Source organism: Triticum dicoccoides, chromosome 7A (assembly GCF_002162155.2).
Source record: "Triticum dicoccoides isolate Atlit2015 ecotype Zavitan chromosome 7A, WEW_v2.0, whole genome shotgun sequence".
NCBI classification, from domain to species: domain Eukaryota; kingdom Viridiplantae; phylum Streptophyta; class Magnoliopsida; order Poales; family Poaceae; genus Triticum; species Triticum dicoccoides.
This window is the reverse complement of record NC_041392.1, coordinates 626881370-626903084: the sequence shown is the minus strand read 5'-3', so window position 1 is coordinate 626903084 and position 21715 is coordinate 626881370. Positions and strand designations below refer to the sequence as shown.

The window sequence follows — 21715 nt, the reverse complement described above, 5'->3', positions numbered from 1 at the left end:
TCTTCTTCTGCAGGGAAAACAGGTGCTTCACCTAGTGGTGCATCAAGGACATATGCTTTCCTGGCAGCTATGAGGATAATCCTCAGGTTACGGACCCAGTACGTGTAGTTGTTGCCATCGTCTTTCAGCTTGGTTTTCTCTAGGAACGCGTTGAAGTTGAGGGCAACATTAGCATGGGCCATTTGATCTACAAGACATATTGCAAAGATTTTTAGACTATGTTCATGATAATTAAGTTCATCTAATCAAATTATTTAATGAACTCCCACTCAGATAGACATCCCTCTAGTCATCTGAGTGATACATGATCCGAGTCAACTAGGCCGTGTCCGATCATCACGTGAGACGGACTAGTCATCATCGGTGAACATTTTCATGTTGATCGTATCTTCTATATGACTCATGTTCGACCTTTCGGTCTTCCGTGTTCCGAGGCCATGTCTGTACATGCTAGGCTCGTCAAGTCAACCTAAGTGTATTGCGTGTGTAAATCTGGCTTACACCCGTTGTATGCGAACGTTAGAACCTATCACACCCGATCATCACGTGGTGCTTCGGAATAACGGACCTTAGCAACGGTGCACAGTTAGGGGGAACACTTTCTTGAAATTATTGCAAGGGATCATCTTATTTATACTACTGTGGTTCTAAGCAAATAAGATGTAAAACATGATAAACATCACATGCAATCAAATAGTGACATGATATGGCCAATATCATTTTGCTCCTTTTGATCTCCATCTTCGGGGCGCCATGATCATCATCGTCACCGGCATGACACCATGACCTCCATCATCATGATCTCCATCATCGTGTCTTCATGAAGTTGTCTCGCCAACTATTACTTCTACTACTATGGCTAACGGTTAGTGATAAAGTAAAGTAATTACATGACGTTTATGTTGACACGCAGGTCATAAATAAATTAAGACAACTCCTATGGCTCCTGCCGGTTGTCATACTCATCGACATGCAAGTCGTGATTCCTATTACAAGAACATGATCAATCTCATACATCACATATATCATTCATCACATCCTTTTGGCCATATCACATCACACGGCATATGCTGCAAAAACAAGTTAGACGTCCTGTAATTGTTGTTGCAAGTTTTACGTGGCTGCTATAGGTTTCTAGCAAGAACGTTTCTTACCTACGCCAAAACCACAACGTGATATGCCAATTTCTATTTACCCTTCATAAGGACCCTTTTCATCGAATCCGATCCGACTAAAGTGGGAGAGACAGACACCCGCTAGCCACCTTATGCAACTAGTGCATGTCAGTCGGTGGAACCAGTCTCACGTAAGCGTACGTGTAAGGTCGGTCCGGGCCGCTTCATCCCACGATGTCGCCGAATCAAGATAAGACTAGTAACGGCTAGTAAATTGACAAAATCGACGCCCACAACAACTTGTGTTCTACTCGTGCATAGAAACTACGCATAGACCTAGCTCATGATGCCACTGTTGGGGATCGTAGCAGAAATTTAAAATTTTCTATGCATCACCAAGATCAATCTATGGAGTCATCTAGCAACGAGAGGGAGAGAAGTGCATCTACATACCCTTGTAGATCGCGAGCGGAAGCGTTCAAGAGAACGGGCTTGATGGAGTCGTACTCGACGTGATCCAAATCACCGATGATCCTAGCACCGAACCGACGGCACCTTCGCGTTCAACACATGTATGGAGCAGAGACGTCTCCCGCGCCTTGATCCAGCAAGGAGGAGGGAGAGGTTGAGGAAGAGAGCTCCAACAGCAGCACGACGGCGTGGTGGTGGTGGAGCGGCAGTACTCCGGCAGGGTTCGCCAAGCTCTTAACGGAGGAGGAGAGGTGTTGGGGAGGGGAGGGGCTGCGCCTTTGATGTGGTGTGCAGCCCTCCCCTTTCCCCTCTATTTATAGGGGAAGGAGGAACGGGGTCGGCCCCCTCTAGATGAGATCTAGAGGGGGGCGGTGGTCAAGGGGTTGGCTTGCCCCCCAAGCAAAGGGGGGCGCCCCCTCTAGGGTTTCCCCCCCCCCCCAACCCTAGGCGCATGGGCCCAAGGGGGGGGATGCGCCCAGCCCACTTGGGGATGGTTCCCTTTCCTCTACGACCCATGAGGCCCTCCGAGAGAGGTGGCCCCTCCCGGTGGACCCCCGGAACCCCTCCGGTGGCCCTAGTACAATACCGATATGCCCCTTAACCTTTCCGGTGACCGTATGACAACTTCCTATATATAAATCTTCACCTCTGGACCATTCCGGAACTCCTCGTGACGTCCGGGATCTCATCCGGGACTCCGAACAACATTCGGTAATCACATACAAGTCTTCCTAATAACCCTAGCGTCATCGAACCTTAAGTGTGTAGACCCTACGGGTTCGGGAACCATGCAGACATGACCGACACAACTCTTCGGCCAATAACCAACAACGGGATCTGGATACCCATGTTGGCTCCCACATGTTCCACGATGATCTCATCGGATGAACCACGATGTCGAGGATTCAAGCAATCCCGTATACAATTCCCTTTGTCAATCGGTACGTTACTTGCCCGAGATTCGATCGTCGGTATCCTAATACCTCGTTCAATCTCATTACCGGCAAGTCACTTTACTCGTTCCGTAACACATCATCCCGTGACCAACCCTTAGTCACATTGAGCTCATTACGATGATGTCTTACCGAGTGGGCCCAGAGATACCTCTCCGTCATATGGAGTGACAAATCCCAGTCTCGATTCGTGCCAACCCAACAGACACTTTCGGAGATACACGTAGTGCACCTTTATAGTCACCCAGTTATGTTGTGACGTTTGGCACACCCAAAGTATTCCTACAGTATCCGGGAGTTGCACAATCTCATGGTCTAAGGAAAAAATACGTGACATTAGAAAAGCTTTAGCAGACAAACTACACGATCTTGCACTATGCTTAGGATTGGGTCTTGTCCATCACATCATTCTCCTAATGATGTGATCCTGTTATCAATGACATCCAATGTCCATGATCAGGAAACCGTAACCATCTATTGATCAACGAGCTATTCAAGTAGAGGCTCACTAGGGACATGTTGTGGTCTATGTATTCAGACATGTATTACGATTTCCGGATAACACAGTTATAGCATGAACAATAGACAATTATCATGAATAAGGAAATATAATAATAACCATTTTATTATTGCCTCTAGGGCATATTTCCAACAAAAAATACCAAAAATATTATCTTATCATATCTATCAGATCTCACTCTCGTAAGTGACCGTGTAGGGATTGACAACCCCTTATCGCATTGGTTGCGAGGATTTATTTGTTTTGTGTAGGTGCGAGGGACTGGCACGTAGCCTCCTACTGGATTGATACCTTGGTTCTCAAAAACTGAGGGAAATACTTACGCTACTTTGCTGCACCACCCTTTCCTCTTCAAGGGAAAACCAACGCAGGTGCTTTAGAGGTAGCAGGGCAGCGCGGCGTGGAGGGGAAGGCGCGCGGTGGGGAGGTGGCGCGCGGGGAGGAGGGGTGGTGGTGGCGGCTTGGGGCGTCGGCGGCGGCGGGAGGTCGCGGCGGCGGCGGCCCAAGGCGGCGGCTAAGGTTAGCGGAAGCTGGAAGATCGACTTGCGATAGATACCATGTAGAGAATGATTTGGTGCATCGATAATTGATTGATCGTGCACTAGTCACACATATGTAGGTACAAGGGGTGCGACCAGTATCTTGTCTCCTAAGATACACGTACATATAGAGGGAGACAGATACTACAGGTACTGCGTACAGAACCCAGACCTACGTACATGTACACATGTTCAACACTGAGAATGTCCCCGTGAGGCCATGACAAGAAAGACCGTCCACCCAAGAAATGAACTTGGGTTGTCGAGCAAACAGGAACAGAGTCACTGTCTAAAAGAGCGCCAGAAGAGCGTTGCCAAAACAGGTTTGTGGTCTCAACCCTGGTTCGACATTGATCGTCTGCTTTAAATCCGCACAAGTTTTGTAATGTCTAGACTCGACTTCGGCCAAGGAGTATGGAATGGGATTCTTACAAGCAGTCGGCTCTGATACCAACTTGTGACGCCCTCGATTTGACCGTACACTAATCATACACGCAAATGTGTATGATCAAGATCAGGGACTCACGGGAAGATATCACAACACAACTCTACAAATAAAATAAGTCATACAAGCATCATATTACAAGGTAGGGGCCTCGAGGGCTCGAATACAAGAGCTCGATCATAGACGAGTCAGCGGAAGCAACATTATCTGAGTACAGACATAAGTTAAACAAGTTGTCATAAGATGGCTAGCACAAACTGGGATACAGATCGAAAGAGGCGCAGGCCTCCTGCCTGGGATCCTCCTAAACTACTCCTGGTCGTCGTCAGCGGCATGCACGTAGTAGTAGGCACCTCCAGTGTAGTAGGAGTCATCGTCGACGGTGGCATCTGGCTCCTAGACTCCATCATCTGGTCACAACAATCGGGTATAGAAAGGGGGAAAGGGGGGAGCAAAGCAACCGTGAGTACTCATCCAAAGTACTCGCAAGCAAGGAGCTACACTACATATGCGTTGGTATCAATTGAAGGGGGTAGTATATGTGGACTGAACTACAGAATGCCGGAATAAGATGGCGATAGCTAGTCCTGTCAAAGACTACGCTTCTGGCCGCCTCCATCTTGCAGCATGTAGGAGAGACTAGATGGTAAGTTCACCAAGTATCATCGCATAGCATATTCCTACCCGGCGATCCTCCCCTCGTCGCCCTGTGAGAGAGCGATCACCAGGTTGTATCTGTCACTTGGAAGGGTGTGTTTTATTAAGTATCTGGTTCTAGTTGTCATAAGGTCAAGGTACAATTCCGGGTCATCCTTTTACCGAGGGACACGGCTATTCGAATAGATAAATTTCCCTGCAGGGGTGCACCACATTTCCCAACACGCTCGATCCCTTTGGCCGGACACACTTTCCTGGGTCATGCCCGGCCTCGGAAGATCAACACGTCGCAGCCCCACCTAGGCACAACACAGAGGTCAGTGATATGTCTCCAACGTATCTATAATTTTTGATTACTCCATGCTATATTATCTACTGTTTTGGACTATATTGGGCTTTATTTTCCACTTTTATATTATTTTTGAGACTAACCTATTAACTGGAGGCCCAGTCCAGAATTGATGTTTTTTGCCTATTTCAGTGTTTCAAAGAAACAGAATATCAAACGGAGTCCAAACGGAATGAAACCTTCGGGAACATGATTTTCTCACCGAACGTGATCCAGGAGACTTGGACCCTATGCCAAGGCATCGGAGATGCGATCACGAGGGTGGGGGCGCGCCCCTGCCTCGTGGGCCCCTCAGAGCTCCACCGACGTACTCCTTCCTCCTATATATACCTATGTACCCCCAAATGATCAGAACAGGAGCCAAAAACCTAATTCCACCGCCGCAACTTTATGTATCCACGAGATCCCATCTTGGGGCCTGTTCCGGAGCTCCGCTGGAGAGGGCCGTCATCACGGAGGGCTTCTACATCATCATAGCCTCTCCGATGAAGTGTGAGTAGTTTACCTCAGACCTTCAGGTCCATAGTTAGTAGCTAGATGGCTTATTCTCTCTTTTTGGATCTCAATACAAAGTTCTCCCCCTCTCTTGTGGAGATCTATTCGATGTAATCTTCTTTTTGCGGTGTGTTTGTTTAGACTGATGAATTGTGGGTTTATGATCAAGTCTATCTATGAAGAATATTTGGATCTTCTCTGAATTCTTTTATGTATGATTGGTTATCTCTGCAAGTCTCTTCGAATTATCCGTTTGGTTTGGCCAACTAGATTGGTAGTTCTTGCCATGGGGGAAGTGCTTAGCTTTGGGTTCGATCTTGCGGTGTCCTTTCCTAGTGACAGAAGGGGCAACAAGGCACGTATTGTATCTTTGCCATCGAGGATAACAAGATGGGGTTTATTTCATATTGCATGAATTTATCTCTCTACATCATTTCATCTTGCTTAAGGCATTACTCTGTTTTTAACTTAATACTCTAGATGCATGCTGGATAGCGGTCGATGAGTGGAGTAATAGTAGTAGATGCAGAATCGTTTCGGTCTACTTGTCACAGATGTGATGCCTATATACATGATCATGCCTAGATATTCTCATAACTATGCTCAATTTTGTCAATTGCTCAACAGTAATTTGTTCACCCACCGTAGAATACTTATGCTCTTGAGAGAAGCCACTTGTGAAACTATGGCCCCTGGGTCTATTCTCATCATATCAATCTCCATCACTTTAATCTTGCTTTGCTTTTTTACTTTGCCTTTACTTTTTACTTTGCATCTCTATACCAAAAATACCAAAAATATTATATCTATCAGATCTCACTCTCGTAAGTGACCGTGAAGGGATTGACAACCCCTAATCGCGTTGGTTGCGAGTAGCTATCGTTTTGTGCAGGTACGAGGGACTTGAGCGTGGCCTCCTACTGGATTGATACATTGGTTCTAAAAACTGAGGGAAATACTTACGCTACTCTGTTGCATCATCCCTTCCTCTTTGGGGAAATCCAACGCAAGCTCAAGAGGTAGCAAGAAGTATTTCTGGCACCATTGCCGGGGAGTCTACGCAAAAAGTAAACATACCAAGTACCCATCACAATCCCTATCTCTCGCATTACATTATTTGCCATTTGCCTCTCGTTTTCCTCTCCCCCACTTCACCCTTGCCATTTTATTCGCCCTCTCTCTCTCTATCCTCCCTCTTCTTTTCGCTTGCCTTTTCGTTTGCTTGTGTGCTAGTTTGCTTGCTTGTCGTTATGTCTGAAATTGGGGAAGTTATCGCCAATATGGGCGATAACAATATCATGCAAAATTCTGATGCTCCTACTGAAGAACCCCCTACCTACCATACAAAAAGATTTCGAATCGGTAGTGGTAATATTATTGGAAAAGGAGTTATTCAATATTTCTTTACTTGTGCCGGTGCTTTTCCCTCTATGGGCGGTTCTATTCTCCATAGAACTAGTAGTCTTGCGGACGCTATTGCCATGCTTATCGTTGAACTTGAAAGGCAATTTATGCATATGCACCCATCTATACAAAGAGTTTTCCTATAATTTTCTAATATCGAGCATTCCTCTGTTAAGCGTGCCGCTACTATCTTTTTGGCTCATGAATTCAGATTATAATAAAAGAAGCCAAAGAAATCTTTGCGCACTATAGGGTGGACGCTAGTCGTCCTCCCATAGAATCTATCCTCTTCGATCAAGAAGAAATTATGCGCTTTAAATCTCCTGACTATGTTGCTTTTAATGAAAACCTTAGAAAAAATGTGCCAATCAATATTTTAATTGATAGAATCTCTGAACTTAATGATGATTTGGCTATTCAAAACAATGAGCTAGGATGCTCTCTTGAGTCTAGGCTCAGAAGGTTCTGTCAAAAGAATGCTTATAATGATGAATTGGTTGTACAATACGAAAGGCCGAAAGAGGAACCTATACCTCCTAAAATTGATCTTGGGGACTTTTGTCCTATAAAATTTAGCCCTTTTGATTACTTTTGCTTGCCTCAAAGAAAACTTGTTGCTGAACGTAGAGAATATGAAATGAGTTTCACCGATCTATCTTATTACTACGGCACAACCTAGATCTATCCTCGCTTTTATGCCTAGCTAGGGGCGTTAAACGATAGCGCTTGTTGGGAGGCAACCCAATTTTATTTTTATTCCTTGATTTTTGCTCCTGTTTAGTAATAAATAAATTATCTAGCCTCTGTTTTGGTTGTGTTTTTTGTGTTTAATTAGTGTTTGTGCCTAGTGGAACCGTTGGGAAGACTTGGGGAAAGTCTTGTTGAACTTTTTGTAAAAACAGAAACTTTAGCGCTCACGAGAACTGCTGTAATTTTTATTTGAAGAGTGCTATTTAGTTAATTATTTTTGCAGGTGATTAATAGATAAATTTCTCACGTCCAGAAATTTATTTTAGAATTTTTAGGGTTCCAGATCTTGCGCTAGCTACAGATTACTACAGACTGTTCTGTTTTTGACAGATTCTGTTTTTCGTGTGTTGTTTGCTTATTTTGATGAATCTATGGCTAGTAAAATAGTTTATAATCCATAGAGAAGTTGGAATACAGTAGGTTTAACACCAATATAAATAAAGAATGAGTTCATTACAGTACCTTGAAGTGGTCTTTTGTTTTCTTTCGCTAACGGAGCTCACGAGTTTTCTACTTTAAGTTTTGTGTTGTGAAGTTTTCAAGTTTTGGGTGAATTCTTGTGATGGATTATGGAACAAGGAGTGGCAAGAGACTAAGATTGGGGATGCCCATGGCACCCCTAATATAACCCAAGGACACCAAAAAGTCAAAGCTTGGGGATGCCCCGGAAGGCATCCCCTCTTTGGTCCACTTCCATCGGTAATTTACTTGGAGCTATATTTTTATTCACCAACATGATATGTGTTTTGGTTGGAGCGTCTTGTATTATTTGTGTCTTTGTGATTTACTATGCCACAATCATCCTTGCTGTACACACCTTTAGAGAGAGCCATACATGAATTAAAATTTGATAGAATACTCTATGTGCTTCACTTATATCTTTTGAGCTATGTCGTTTTGCTCTATGTGCTTCACTTATATCTTTTTGAGCTAAGTAGTTTTGCTCTATGTGCTTCACTTATATCTTTTGAGCGTTGTAATTTTGCTCAGTGTGCTTCACTTAGATCTTTTAGAACACGGTGGTGGATTTGTTTTAAAGAAACTATTGATCTCTCATGCTTCACTTAAATTATTTTGAGAGTCTTTTAATAGCATGGTAATTTTCTTAATAATAATATGCTTGGTATTCAAGATTTGTGAAACTTTCTTTTGAGTGTGTTGAATACTAAGAAAAGATTGAAGCATGATAATTGTTATTAGCTAAATGGCTTCTTCTCTCTGTTTGGATCTCAATACAAAGTTCTCCCCCTCTCTTGTGGAGATCTATTCGATGTAATCTTCTTTTTGCGGTGTGTTTGTTGAGACCGGTCAATTGTGGGTTTATGATCAAGTCTATCTATGAATAATATTTGGATCTTCTCTGAATTCTTTTATGTATGATTGGTTATCTTTGCAAGTCTCTTCGAATTATCCGTTTGGTTTGGCCAACTAGATTGGTAGTTCTTGCCATGGGAGAAGTGCTTAGCTTTGGGTTCGATCTTACGGTGTCCTTTCCTAGTGACAGAAGGGGCAGCAAGGCACGTATTGTATCGTTGCCATCGAGGATAACAAGATGGGGTTTATTTCATATTGCATGAATTTATCTCTCTACATCATGTCATCTTGCTTAAGGCGTTACTCTGTTTTTAACTTAATACTCTAGATGCATGTTGGATAGCGGTCGATGAGTGGAGTAATAGTAGTAGATGCAGAATCGTTTCGGTCTACTTGTCACGGACGTGATGCCTATATACATGATCATGCCTAAATATTCTCATAACTATGCTCAATTCTGTCAATTGCTCAATAGTAATTTGTTCACCCACCGTAGAATACTTATGCTCTTGAGAGAAGCCACTAGTGAAACCTATGGCCCCCAGGTCTATTATCATCATATCAATCTCCATCACTTTAATCTTGCTTTGCTTTTTTACTTTGCCTTTACTTTTTACTTTGCATCTCTATACCAAAAATACCAAAAATATTATATCTATCAGATCTCACTCTCGTAAGTGACCGTGAAGGGATTGACAACCCCTAATCGCGTTGGTTGCGAGTAGCTATCATTTTGTGCAGGTACGAGGGACTTGAGCGTGGCCTCCTACTGGATTGATACCTTGGTTCTCAAAAACTGGGGGAAATATTTATGCTACTCTGCTGCATCATCCTAGGTGGTCTCAACCTACCCTGTCGCTCCGTCACAAAGGTCCACTTAGAGGGCCGTCGGGACAAACGTCCTTTCGGACCCAATCCGTGAATCACTCATAGGTACTCTACGAGCCGACCCGACTTTAGTCACCACAAGTATCATATATTATGTATAAGTATATACCCGTGATCACCTCCCGAGTGATCACGGCCCGATAGTGTAGCATGGCAAACAGACAAGAATGTAGGGCCACTGATGATAAACTAGCATCCTATACTAAGCATTTAGGATTCCAGGTAAGGTATCAATAACTGTAGCAACAATGACAGGCTATGCAACATGATAGGATTAACGGAAAGCAGTAACATGCTACACTACTCTAATGCAAGCGGTAAAGAGAAGAGTAGGCGATATCTGGTGATCAAGGGGGGTGGGGCTTGCCTGGTTGCTCTGGCAAGAAAGAGGGGTCGTCAACAGCGTAGCCGATCGGGGCACCAGCAGCGGCGTCAGTCTCGTAGTCTACCGGAGAGAAGAGGGGGAAAAACAATGAATACAATGCAAACAGATGCATAACGATGCATGACAAGACAAGTAGCGATGCTAGGGGTTCCCTAACGCAGTATGAGGTGATACCGGGGAAGGGGGAAAACATTCGGGAAAATATCCCCGGTGTTTCGCGTTTTCGGACAGATGAATCGGAGGGGAAAAGTTGTGTGTTCGTTATGCTAGGGATGTGTGGCAGACGAACAGGCTGCGTACTCGGATTCGTCTCGTCGTTCTGAGCAACTTTCATGTACAAAGTTTTTGCATGCGAGCTACGGTTTATTTTATATAATTTTTAAAAGATTTAACCATTTTTAGGATTTATTTAATTATTTTAATTCAGCATTATCCAGAATAGTGCATGCTGACATCATCAGTCAACAGGGCATTGACGTCATCAGTCAACAGGGCGTTGACTAGGTCAAACTAACGTGTGGGTCCCGTTCGTCATTGACTAGACTAACTAATCATGATTAATTAGTTTAATTAGTCATTTAGTTTAATTAATCAAAATTAATTAGGTTAATTAATTCTTTAATTAATTAATTAATTAATTTTATTATTAATTTTTTTAATTCTTATGTTTTTATAAAATGTTCTAGGGGCTTGAGGCCCCACTTGTCATAGGGCCAGAGAGCCTTAACGGGTACGGTGCTAACGGGTGGTGGTGTGGGCGACCAAACGGACGCATGCCCGAGGGGCACTGAGCACGCACGACGCATGCCGGCGCCGGCGAGTGGCCTCCGGCAAGCAGCGATGAGGGGGCGAGGCCCAGCAGCAGCAGAAGCAGTTGCAACAACGAGGAGCAGGGGGGCACGACGAGGCAAGGCAGGGCGACGGCCCGGGCAGAGGGCGATGCCGTCCGGGGCAGGACGATGGCCGGCGCGGGCAGCGAGTAGTGTGCGGCGCAGGCGCGCGCAACGTGACAGAGGAGATAGGCGAACGCGGCAGCGGGGGCGTGCGTGAGGGGGCGCGGCCGTGCGTGGCCATGGCGAGGGCGCGCTCGTGCGCGGCAGCAGCGAGCAGAGGGACTCGCGCGGGCACGGGCGAGGTAAAGGTAGGTGGGGTGGAGGGCGCGACCATTGGTGCGTGCAGAGGCACGCCGATCAGGGCGAGGCCGCGGTGAGCAGGGGCGCGAGTGCGTCGCGCGCGCGGTGAACGGCGCCGGGGCGGAGAGGAAAGGTAGGAGGGACGGCTGCTCACCGGGCCCTGCAGATGTGCGTACGCGGGCTCGGGGAGGAGGACTAGGACGGGCGAGGTCGAGGCGGAGGGGATCCGACGGTGTCGGGCGACGAGGCGCGGCGCCGCGGTGGCTCCGGGGACGGTGAGCGGCGGCGGTGTTGGTGGAGATCCGACGAAGGTGCGACGATGGCCGCTGGGGAGGGGGACGACGCGGGCGTCGCGACAGTGGGGGAGTCCGGCGACGGGGTAGGGGCACTGGCGATGTGGGGCGATGGGCTCGTGGCAGTTGCCTGATCCAGATGGGGAGGAGAAGGGGATCGGGGAGAAGTGGGGGGTAGTGGGCGCTAGGATTCGGGGACAAGGGATAAGGGAGTGAGGGGGGCGGCTGGGCCGGTTTGGGCCGGCCGGCCAGCTGGGCTAGTGGGCCGAGGCCATTGGGGAGCCAGGGGTTTTCTTTTCTTTTCTTTTCTTTTTACCTTTTATTTATTTTTCTTTTCTGTTTTATTTCTAGTTTCTCTCTCATTTAGTTTTTATCTAATATTAAAATGATCCCTAATTTTAGTAATACATTTAAAACCCACTACAACAAAAGGTTTTTCCCCAAAAACAATTTAGTTTAGTATTTTGTTAATTATAAAAGCATTTAAATATTGGTTTTTGCTACTGTTTTATTCACCTAAGGGTATTTAAACATTTTATAAAAATGGGGTTTCTTCACCATTATTAGCTAGGGATTATTTGTCACAAATAGAACATTTTAGTTTTAATGTTTGAGAACTTTTGCCGTTTGACTTGATTTTGAATTTTGAATTCGAACGGGATTGAATCAACGGGAGATTGATGACAGTAACCGAGGTGACGTGGCATCATTAACAGAGGTTCACTGTAGCTTAATTATCCGGGCGTCACAATTCTCCTCCACTACAAGAAATTTCGTCCCTAGATTTTAAGAGGGGAGTAAGGGGGAAAGACTAGGTTTTCGAAATTCTAACGATTCTTCTCGGTCTTGGTTGCTGTTCTCGAAGAGGTCGATCCATTATGTTGATGTCTTCATTTCTCTACTACCGTTCATCATGATGAAGCCGCCATCCTTTCTTTGGGAACTCCGTTGTACTTATGAAAGGGATAAGGGTATCTTTGAAAGAACAGACCTCTACAAGGTTGCTTATCCGGAGAATAATATTAAGGGAGGTGGTGGAAAGTAACTCTCGAATTTCAAACTTAAGAATATATCGAGAGCAAAGTATGAAGGTCGCATGAGAAGTTCTGAGCGGGCATGCAATCGCTCGTTGCCTGAAACGGAGTGTGAAAAGGGGTTCAGAGGAGCGAGAATAAGTATTGTGTCTGATACCAGAATAGATCACTAGGAAGGTGGCTCGCGAACTACGTACAAAACCAAGAGCAAGGGATAACTTTGTCAACAAGGTGTACGGAAGAGTCAGGTTTCGATCTTGTGGAACTATGGGTTATGGGCCCACCATGTGGTTAAAAGTAGGAAGGTTGGTGACATCTTGTACAATCATGTAAGCCAGGCATGTCAGAGGATAGTCTGTCGGTTATGTCGGCAACAACATCGGTACCAATGGCGAGGGACGAAGAGAATCATTATCCTGCTCGTTGAACGAGGCGGACCAATAGGCAAAGTTCTCGTCCATCGGCGGTTACCGGAATGTCATCAACAGTAGAAACAGGGTCTCACTGACAGAGTTGTACACCGAGGTGTTTACATAAGCAGTGAATTATTACTACTTAGAGTATATAGATCACAAGAAAGGTCAAACAAACCAATGGAAAGGAAATGTGATCATCAGGTTATACAGAACAATGGAAAAGGAAAAATGTGTTTAAACACATGTTTCAAGGGTATATCCCTCCCAAGGACAAGCGGAGCATGATATCCATGACAGGATAGAAAGTAGAAAACCATTTAGGTAAGGGGGGAGGAATCTCATGATATCACCCATACAACGGTGTTTCGAAATTTGATAAGGAAAATTTAGCATTGTGCTTCAAATGTTCTTATTGAAGATTGGAGTACCATAGACATGCTTCAAGATAGTATTGACATGGTCATGAGGTAAATATCAGACTTTGGATACACAAAGGATCCATCAGGAATGACTTATAGAATAAGTCTTACAATTCCCTCATGGAAGAATGGTTAACCTTGCTAAGATGGAAACTATAACAATAGGTCCTCCGGCCAGGTGTGCTAGGCATGACATCACCTTACCGGGTCATATAAGGACCAATGTTGTGACTCTTGGAAAGTGTTCCAACCATCATATCTGACCGAGATTCATATCTGATTGGTGTTAGGATACCTCAGACTCAGGATGTCTGGGAAGAAAAGGTGCGACACAAATTGACGAGACAATATTTTAAGGTTCTTGGGAAATGAACTACGGAAGCGAGTTCCAAAATAAGAGTTCATCATTAAACCAAGGAGAGGTGAGGAGGTGGCTGACTGACTCAGTGGCGACAATTCATTGAGATTTCCAAAAAAAGACGGATTTCCACAGTTATGTGAATAAGGATATAACATTAGTCAGATCAAATGATATAATGATGTATGCCCGAGGAAAACATACACGATTTAACAATGATAGAAGGGGGCACCCGGAAATCTAGACTAGGTAGCACGATCAATGTTTGAATGATGATTCAATAAGCAATAGACTTAGAATGAAACTATCGACCATTAACTTCAAAGCAATAGGGTTGCTAGAAGTACATAATCCAAGCAGGGTGGTTCACGTGTTGGTATCCCGGTTAAAACCAACACGGGGACCAAGAAAGAACTATGAGGGTGAGAAGTATCACAATACCAAGAATTCCTTAAGAGGTGGAGCAGTCCTCACAACATCCTTGAGATAAAAGACAGTAACACTTAAAGGTAGAACATAACATAATTTGGATAGCAAGGAACTCAAGGTACCATGCAAAACTAGAACAAGTTTTGTGTTGGGAGGGAGATCAATAAGGTTTCTCATTAGGAACTCAATGTACGTCTTGGAAGAAGTTAAAATGTTGACGATGATCACTACACATTTATTGAGTGGTTTCGAGAAGATGTAATCGATCAGCGACGACATCACACCAAGGGAATGATGAAGCAAAAGGTTACTATAACCATAGATAAGATGCCATCTCATAATACAGAGTTGTCTCTCAAGACAAACAATATGACACGGAAAGTTCGATGTAAGCTTAGAGCACTGTCGGGATTGTGTCCCGGTGATGAAGGACATAGGTAGAATTGTCAAGCAGTCAGCCTGACGATGATGACGTAGTCAACCAGTTGGAAATGACATGATCGAATACAAAACTCATAAGCAATGAAGATTACTAAGAGTTGTAGAATCGCAGTGCGGACTCGATTCACTATTTGGTTTTCTCGGTTGACGACAACCTAGAACTCGTGGAGTGACTATGATAGGGAAAGGTATTACTTCATCAGAAATTCATAAGATGAAGTGCAATGGGTGGGTATCCTCGAGATACCAGGGGGTAATACTCGAAAGTAGATCAGGATAGAAACTAAACTGGATTGTTGAGTAACGATAGCAGATACTTTAACCTTGTCAAAATAGACGAGGCACTGGAATGGTTTCCTTTCAGGAATATATTAAATAAAGTTAGCATGGTCGGAACCGTAGCTGCAAGGGATCCAATATAATGACTCCGGAAGAATTATTCAAATGATTCAATACTTTTGCAAGAAGCTTCCATGATAAGTTCAACATTGGGTCCATGGGCATGAACACAAAGGTTCAGGGTCGACTCCCACTTCTTCAATGCCTAACCTTTCATTTACTTCTCATCTTCGAAGAAGTTGTAGAGCACAAAATTATCTAGTAAAACTCCAGAATGATATGACTTGTGTAAACTTTCAGGTTCATGCGATTTTAGGGAAGGTATAGGTTCAACCCATCGGGGCATCTTAGAAACATATACCACAAGCTTCAAGAGTAAATATTACCAGCTCAAAGGTAGAGCATGGTTGGCCAAATCAGAGAATAGGATTTACCAACGGCATTATATATCAGGGAAAGAACTTCTCGAGGTTTTTGTATACAAAGGACACTGTCAGAGCATAATTCAACAAAGGATCTGATCTTCCATAATAAAGCTGATGTGAGTATCGGCATACAATAGAGGAAGGATGCCAGGACATTGGATTATAGAAACAACTGACTAGTTTAAAGCTCAATTGCAAAGGAATTATGATTTCCAAATGAAGGGATCAGGAGCAACTCTCTAATTAAGGATGGATAAGTTGAGTAGGCCTAGGGGTGCAATTGATGGCAATTTGATTGGTCGAGATTCAGCTCATGTTTAAAATGATGTCTGAGCCGGAAGGGTGAATTCTATGATTCGGTTGAGGATTGCAAGCAACCACAACATATTAAGTCAACGGACTCAAAATGATAATGACAAAAGGATGTCAATAAGATTACTAGATTTATGGGATTAGCCATAATGTAAGTAAGCAAGAATTTCAAGAGCAAAAGGCCCCTGAGGATTTTCGGAAGATCGAATGGTATTTTGAAGACTTTTGTAAAATACATGAACAACTGAGGATGAGCAGACACTCGACAAGTGCGAGGACTTATCCGCAGGGGCATTCACGTGACAAAGAACTGCAAGTCGGTAGGCACCAAGTATTCTCACAACAATAGAGAGTATTTCGGGGTATCTGGTAATAAGATGATCATCGGGGGATGATTGTATGTGATACATCTCCAACGTATCTATAATTTTTGATTGCTCCATGCTATATTATCTATTGTTTTGGACATTATTGGGTTTTATTATCCACTTTTATATTATTTTCGGGACTAACCTATTAACCAGAGGCCCAGCCCAGAATTGCTGTTTTTGCCTGTTTTAGGGTTTCGAAGAAAAGGAATATCAAACGGAGTCCAAACAGAATGAAACCTTCGGGAACGTGATTTTCTCAACGAACAAGACCCGGGACACTTGGACCCTACGTCAAGAAAGAAAAGAGGAGGCCATGAGGTAGGGGGCGCGCCCACCCCCACCAGGCGCGCCCTCCACCCTCGTGGGCCCCCTGTTGCTCCACCGACATACTCCTTCCTCCTATATATATCCACGTACCCCCAAACGATCAGAACAGGAGCCAAAACCCTAATTCCACCACCGTAACTTTCTATATCCACGAGATCCCATCTTGGGGCCTAATCCGGAGCTCCGCCGGAGGGGGCATCGATCACAGAGGGCTTCTACATCAACACCATAGCCCCTCCGATGAAGTGTGAGTAGTTTACCTCAGACCTACGGGTCCATAGTTAGTAGCTAGATGGCTTCTTCTCTCTTTTTGGATCTCAATACAATGTTCTCCCCCTCTCTTGTGGAGATCTATTTGATGTAATCTTCTTTTTGCGGTGTGTTTGTTGAGACCGATGAATTGTGGGTTTATGATCAAGTCTATTTATGAATAATATTTGAATCTTCTCTGAATTTTTTTATGTATGATTGGTTATCTTTGCAAGTCTCTTTGAATTATCAGTTTGGTTTTGGCCTACTAGATTGATCTTTCTTGCAATGGGAGAAGTGCTTAGCTTTGGGTTCAATCTTGCGGTGTCCTTTCCCGGTGACAGTAAGGGCAGCAAGGCACGTATTGTATTGTTGCCATCGAGGATAACAAGATGGAGTTTTCTTCATATTGCATGAGTCTATCCCTCTACATCATGTCATCTTGCTTAAGGCGTTACTCTGTTTTTAACTTAATACTCTAGATGCATGCTGGATGGCGGTCGATGAGTGGAGTCATAGTAGTAGATGCAGGCAGGAGTTGGTCTACTTGTCTCGGACGTGATGCCTATATACATGATCATACCTAGATATTCTCATAACTATACTCAATTCTGTCAATTTCTCAACAGTAATTTGTTCACCCACCGTAGAATACTTATGCTCTTGAGAGAAGCCACTAGTGAAACTTATGGCCCCCGGGCCTATCTTTATCATATTGATCTCCTACTACTTAGTTATTTCCTTTACTATTTACTTTGCCTTTATTTTACTTTGCATCTTTATCATAAAAATACCAAAAATATTATCTTATCATATCTATCAGATCTCATTCTCGTAAGTGGCCCTATAGGGATTGACAACCCCTATTTGCGTTGGTTGTAAGGATTTATTTGTTTTGTGCAGGTGCGAGGGACTCGCGCGTAGCCTCCTACTGGATTGATACCTTGCATCTCAAAAACTGAGGGAAATACTTACGCTACTTTGCTGCATCATCCCTTCCTCTTCGGGGAAAACCAACACAGTGCTCAAGAGGTAGAAGTATGAATGACAAATGTACGTGGTCATCCATAGGGGTTTATAGTTGGAAGGGAATTGCAAAAGCAATAGGCACAAGGCCTCGAGAGAACATCGAAGAGTATCTTTGAAATCTTCTGGGTACTAAGCAATCATCTGAAGTGAGGGGCTCTCTGGGAGAAAGTAGTTACGAGAACCTAGAGTCGGAGTTAGTACAAATCATTTAACCTGAATATAAGAGAGATCGGAGTCCCAGAGTATAGATGAGGAGTAAAAGATCCTAATACCACCCGATGGCGACGTGGGCCCATAGGCCACATAACCATGTTAGTAAAAGTTTTGCAATGTTTAGACTCGACTTCGGCCAAGGAATATGAAAAGGGATTCTTACAGGCAGTCGGCTCTGATACCAACTTGTGACGCCTTTGATTTGACCGTACACTAATCATACACGCAAATGTAGTTTTGAATCCCATCCATGAATAACTATTTCGTAAGAACAAACGAACAAACAAATAGGATGACTGAGGCTGCACGCAACGCCACGGTATCCCCATATATTCAAGATCGTCAAGGACTAAAAGTTATCGGAGCACTCAATTAGTCTACACGAACTGAACTGAAGCCTCCAAAACTATGTATGCGGAGGCATGCTAATTATTCACGGCGACCTTCTCGCAGGACGGGCATAAGTTCATGATGGCCGCCGCCCTGGGGAGCTGGGCAAAGAGCTTCGAGCCGGCTGCCACCGGCGGCGCCGCCGACCGCTGCAGCTCCAGGAGCTCGTGCTTCAGCCGCTGGTTCTCGTGGGTCAGGCTCTCGCACCACCGCCTCAGGAACTCGCAGTCCACCTCCGTCTGCTTCAGCTTTGTCCTGTTTTGCATGCAAATATTTCATGACAACGTCACGATTTGTATATAAATTACTGATGGATAAACAGAGTGACTGCTTGGCAGAGCTAGGAACGTAGAACGTACCTGGCTCTTCTATTTTGGAACCATACTTCCACCTGCCTCGAGCTCAGATTCAGCTGCCGTGCCAGCTCCTGCTTCTGAACCTGCATGCCACACGGACGTCAAGAACAATCTTATCGGTATAGCTGTAGCTAGATGCAGAACAGAAGTTCAAGCATACAGGACTTGGAAGCAGTTATCAAATTACGTACATGAGAAAGTATGTTGTGGGCACGGAAGCTGCCTTCCAGCAGGGCGCACTGCTCCTTGGTGAGCCGGAGCTTCTTCCTCCTGCCCCCGCCGCCGCCACCATCGCTGCCACCGCCATCGCTCAGACACGGACCGTTCGACGAGGACGATCGGCCCTCGTCATCGGCGACCTTCATCTTCCTCCTTGCACCTTTCCCTCCCGTCTTTTGTTCGTCTTGATCACGCTCTTCTTTGCCGTGCTGCGGGAACAGCTCGTCGAGCCGGACAGGATGATTAGGCCGCCGCTCGCCGTCGTGGGTGTGCCACACGGCGCCGCCGCCTGTTGCTAGGCCAAGCCATGCACCCAGATCCTGTCGCTCCATGCTGCCAGGCTCTCGTACGTAGGACGCAGGATTGCGGAGGAAGCTTTGTAATGGAGAAGAACCGTAGCTAGCTGGCTAGGAACTTAAGAAGGACCAAGCCTTTATAGGCAGCTTAATTTGCAGGCGACCTGTAGTACCTGGGAAGCAACCGTGCTGGAGGACAAGGTCAGTTTCGTGTGTGTGGATTGAAGACGACAATAACACGGGTAATTATAGGGGTGGACGTTTGTCTTGCTTGTGTAATAAGGAGTAGTTGATCGACACTATTAGTTGGACTGATGAAAAGACAGCATCGGAAGAGAAAATCTATTTCACATTACTTTTTTCGTTTGTTTGAAAGGGCGATTAGTGTGCTTGTGAAACCGACGGCATCATGCATCTTAAGTTTTCAATTACTTGGTCGCCGTGGAGGTGCAACGTATGTTGCATACTCATACGGTGGGTGAGGTGGATTCGTTCAAGTGCGACACGTTCTTGTGCGTGCTAGCTTCGCGATTTTTGCAGACCAAGCATGCACTTAGGTAGGCATAGCTCATGTTAATTATGTGGAAATATATAGTTTAGCTAGAAATCCCTACTATGTTCTTGGACTTTCGAGATCATCGGTTCTGCCTGGTCCAGATCATGGGAGATTCACCCCGAACACGTACGCAAAGCAGTAAGCAGCGTACGTGCGACTGCATGCGCTTTAACCACTTGCATGCATGACTAATGTTCCTAGGAAATGATATTTATAGTTTTTTTTTTGGAGGAATGTTCCTAGGAATGATGATAATCGGGACAAGTCAAAGAGTGGATCGATCGACGTCGGCTACTAGCGGAGCAGTACTAACTATATGTAGCTGCCGGAGAGCTCTCAGGAAGAAGCCGTCTCGTCTCTCGTGTTGGAGCCATTCAAACTGACCAAGCAAGCCATGATTAATTAGACTGACACGTCCAGTTTCCTTCTCTAGCGTACACGTACACAGTCGATCGTGGACCTAGCTACTTAAGTTCCACGGCCATATCAATCAGGGTCTCGACAGGTTCACTGCATTTCTCCAGGACAAAACGTGATGTGACACTGATATGTACGTGTACGTACGTGTGTGTCTGCAACTCCCAACTGCATCATCCCATCTCCGGTGCGGTGCGGTGTTTATCGCCCTGCCGGCGGCGTGCCGCGTTTGCTGAAGATTCGGCAGACCGGCCGCCCTGGAACAAAATCCGAGCGGCGGTCAGGAGATCGTTGGTTGATCGTCCCTGACCGGCGTGTCGTTGTCACGACGGCGATGGTTGAGATCTCCTCCCGCCGTTTCACTGTCTGGAAAGGAAAGGGGGTTATATTTTATGCGGTCAAAAAGGAGGCAATGTTCACCTTCGCCATACCTGGCTGCTCGCTTGATGGGCAAGCTAGCATCAATTCTGTCAATAATGTTCCTTGACCCGGCGGCACCAGTGTTACTCCAGTGGACGACTAATTGATTGCTTGACCTGGTAACCGTTACTACCACTAATTACTATGTACTCAACCCGGTTTTGAGCAATATATTCAAGTGAAAGAACTCTCTCCAAATTTTTCCTCAAAAAATTCACTCCGGTTGAATCTTGCAAATGACATTCAAGGCGCTGATGCCCGCGCGCGTGCGTTTCGATCGTCCGCCTGCTTTAAACTCGTCAGCAGTTTTAACCAACCACGGATGGATGGATGACTGTTTTGCCTGGTCCATGGATGAGAAGCAGTCTTGATCATATATATATATAAAACCTATGCTTAACCAAAATACTCCGCATTTCAGCTCTCACTTTCATCCTCGATCGTAAACGCGCAGTCTGCATTTCAGTTCTCACTCATGGTGCAGCAACCTTGCGTGGATGGAGTCGTGCATATCCGCCCAGTCCTCTAAATTCAACTCCTATGGTTTGTCGGTCTTCACCTAGGAGCCATTTCCACAATCCTGTTATTATGAAATGGTCTTAGTACTATTTTGATTTCAAAATAATCACGATGGTCACAACAATTTCTCCTATCGAAACAAACAATTAGGACAAACATGTTAAACCTATGGGCTGTGATTATAGACTCAAACTTACAGACATAATCCCCCGCTAACACCTTGAGGTTTGCATCAGGCCCTATAATATCCAACCAAATTGATGTCACGCCAATCAATCCTCTATAACATTATACTCAGGTCTCGCATTTTGAATTAGATCCACAGTTTTGACTTGGTCGTACCCCTTTGACTCTGGTGGAATTTCTCGGTGTGTGTGGGTCCTTTGTAAGTGGCTAAGTCGTGTGGACCATGGTTGTCGGTGGGGAAGGGTTGGTCTCTCGTACTTTCCCCGACCCCTTCGCATTGTTA

The 21715-nt window shown here is 45.0% G+C and overlaps 1 protein-coding gene across 1 annotated transcript; it reads right to left on the bottom strand.

The window, feature by feature from the left end:
* Positions 1-18274: 18274 nt before the first annotated feature.
* Positions 18275-19457, bottom strand: LOC119332463 (homeobox-leucine zipper protein HOX18-like). The gene is made up of 3 exons (XM_037605646.1): positions 19011-19457; positions 18823-18902; positions 18275-18718 (listed from the first exon to the last, which is right to left on the bottom strand). Exons 1-3 carry the CDS (start codon positions 19368-19370, stop codon positions 18499-18501), a joined length of 660 nt encoding a protein of 219 aa, XP_037461543.1. The 5' UTR covers positions 19371-19457; the 3' UTR covers positions 18275-18498.
* Between the last annotated feature and the right edge of the window lie 2258 nt (positions 19458-21715).

Coding starts and splice junctions, on each gene's coding strand:
- LOC119332463 (XM_037605646.1), bottom strand. CDS start 19,370: ATGGAGCGACAGGATCTGGGTGCATGGCTTGGCCTAGCAACAGGCGGC. Junction 18,903..19,010: donor CCCACAACATACTTTCTCAT/GTACGTAATTTG, acceptor TGTGGCATGCAG/GTTCAGAAGCAGGAGCTGGC. Junction 18,719..18,822: donor TTCCAAAATAGAAGAGCCAG/GTACGTTCTACG, acceptor CATGCAAAACAG/GACAAAGCTGAAGCAGACGG.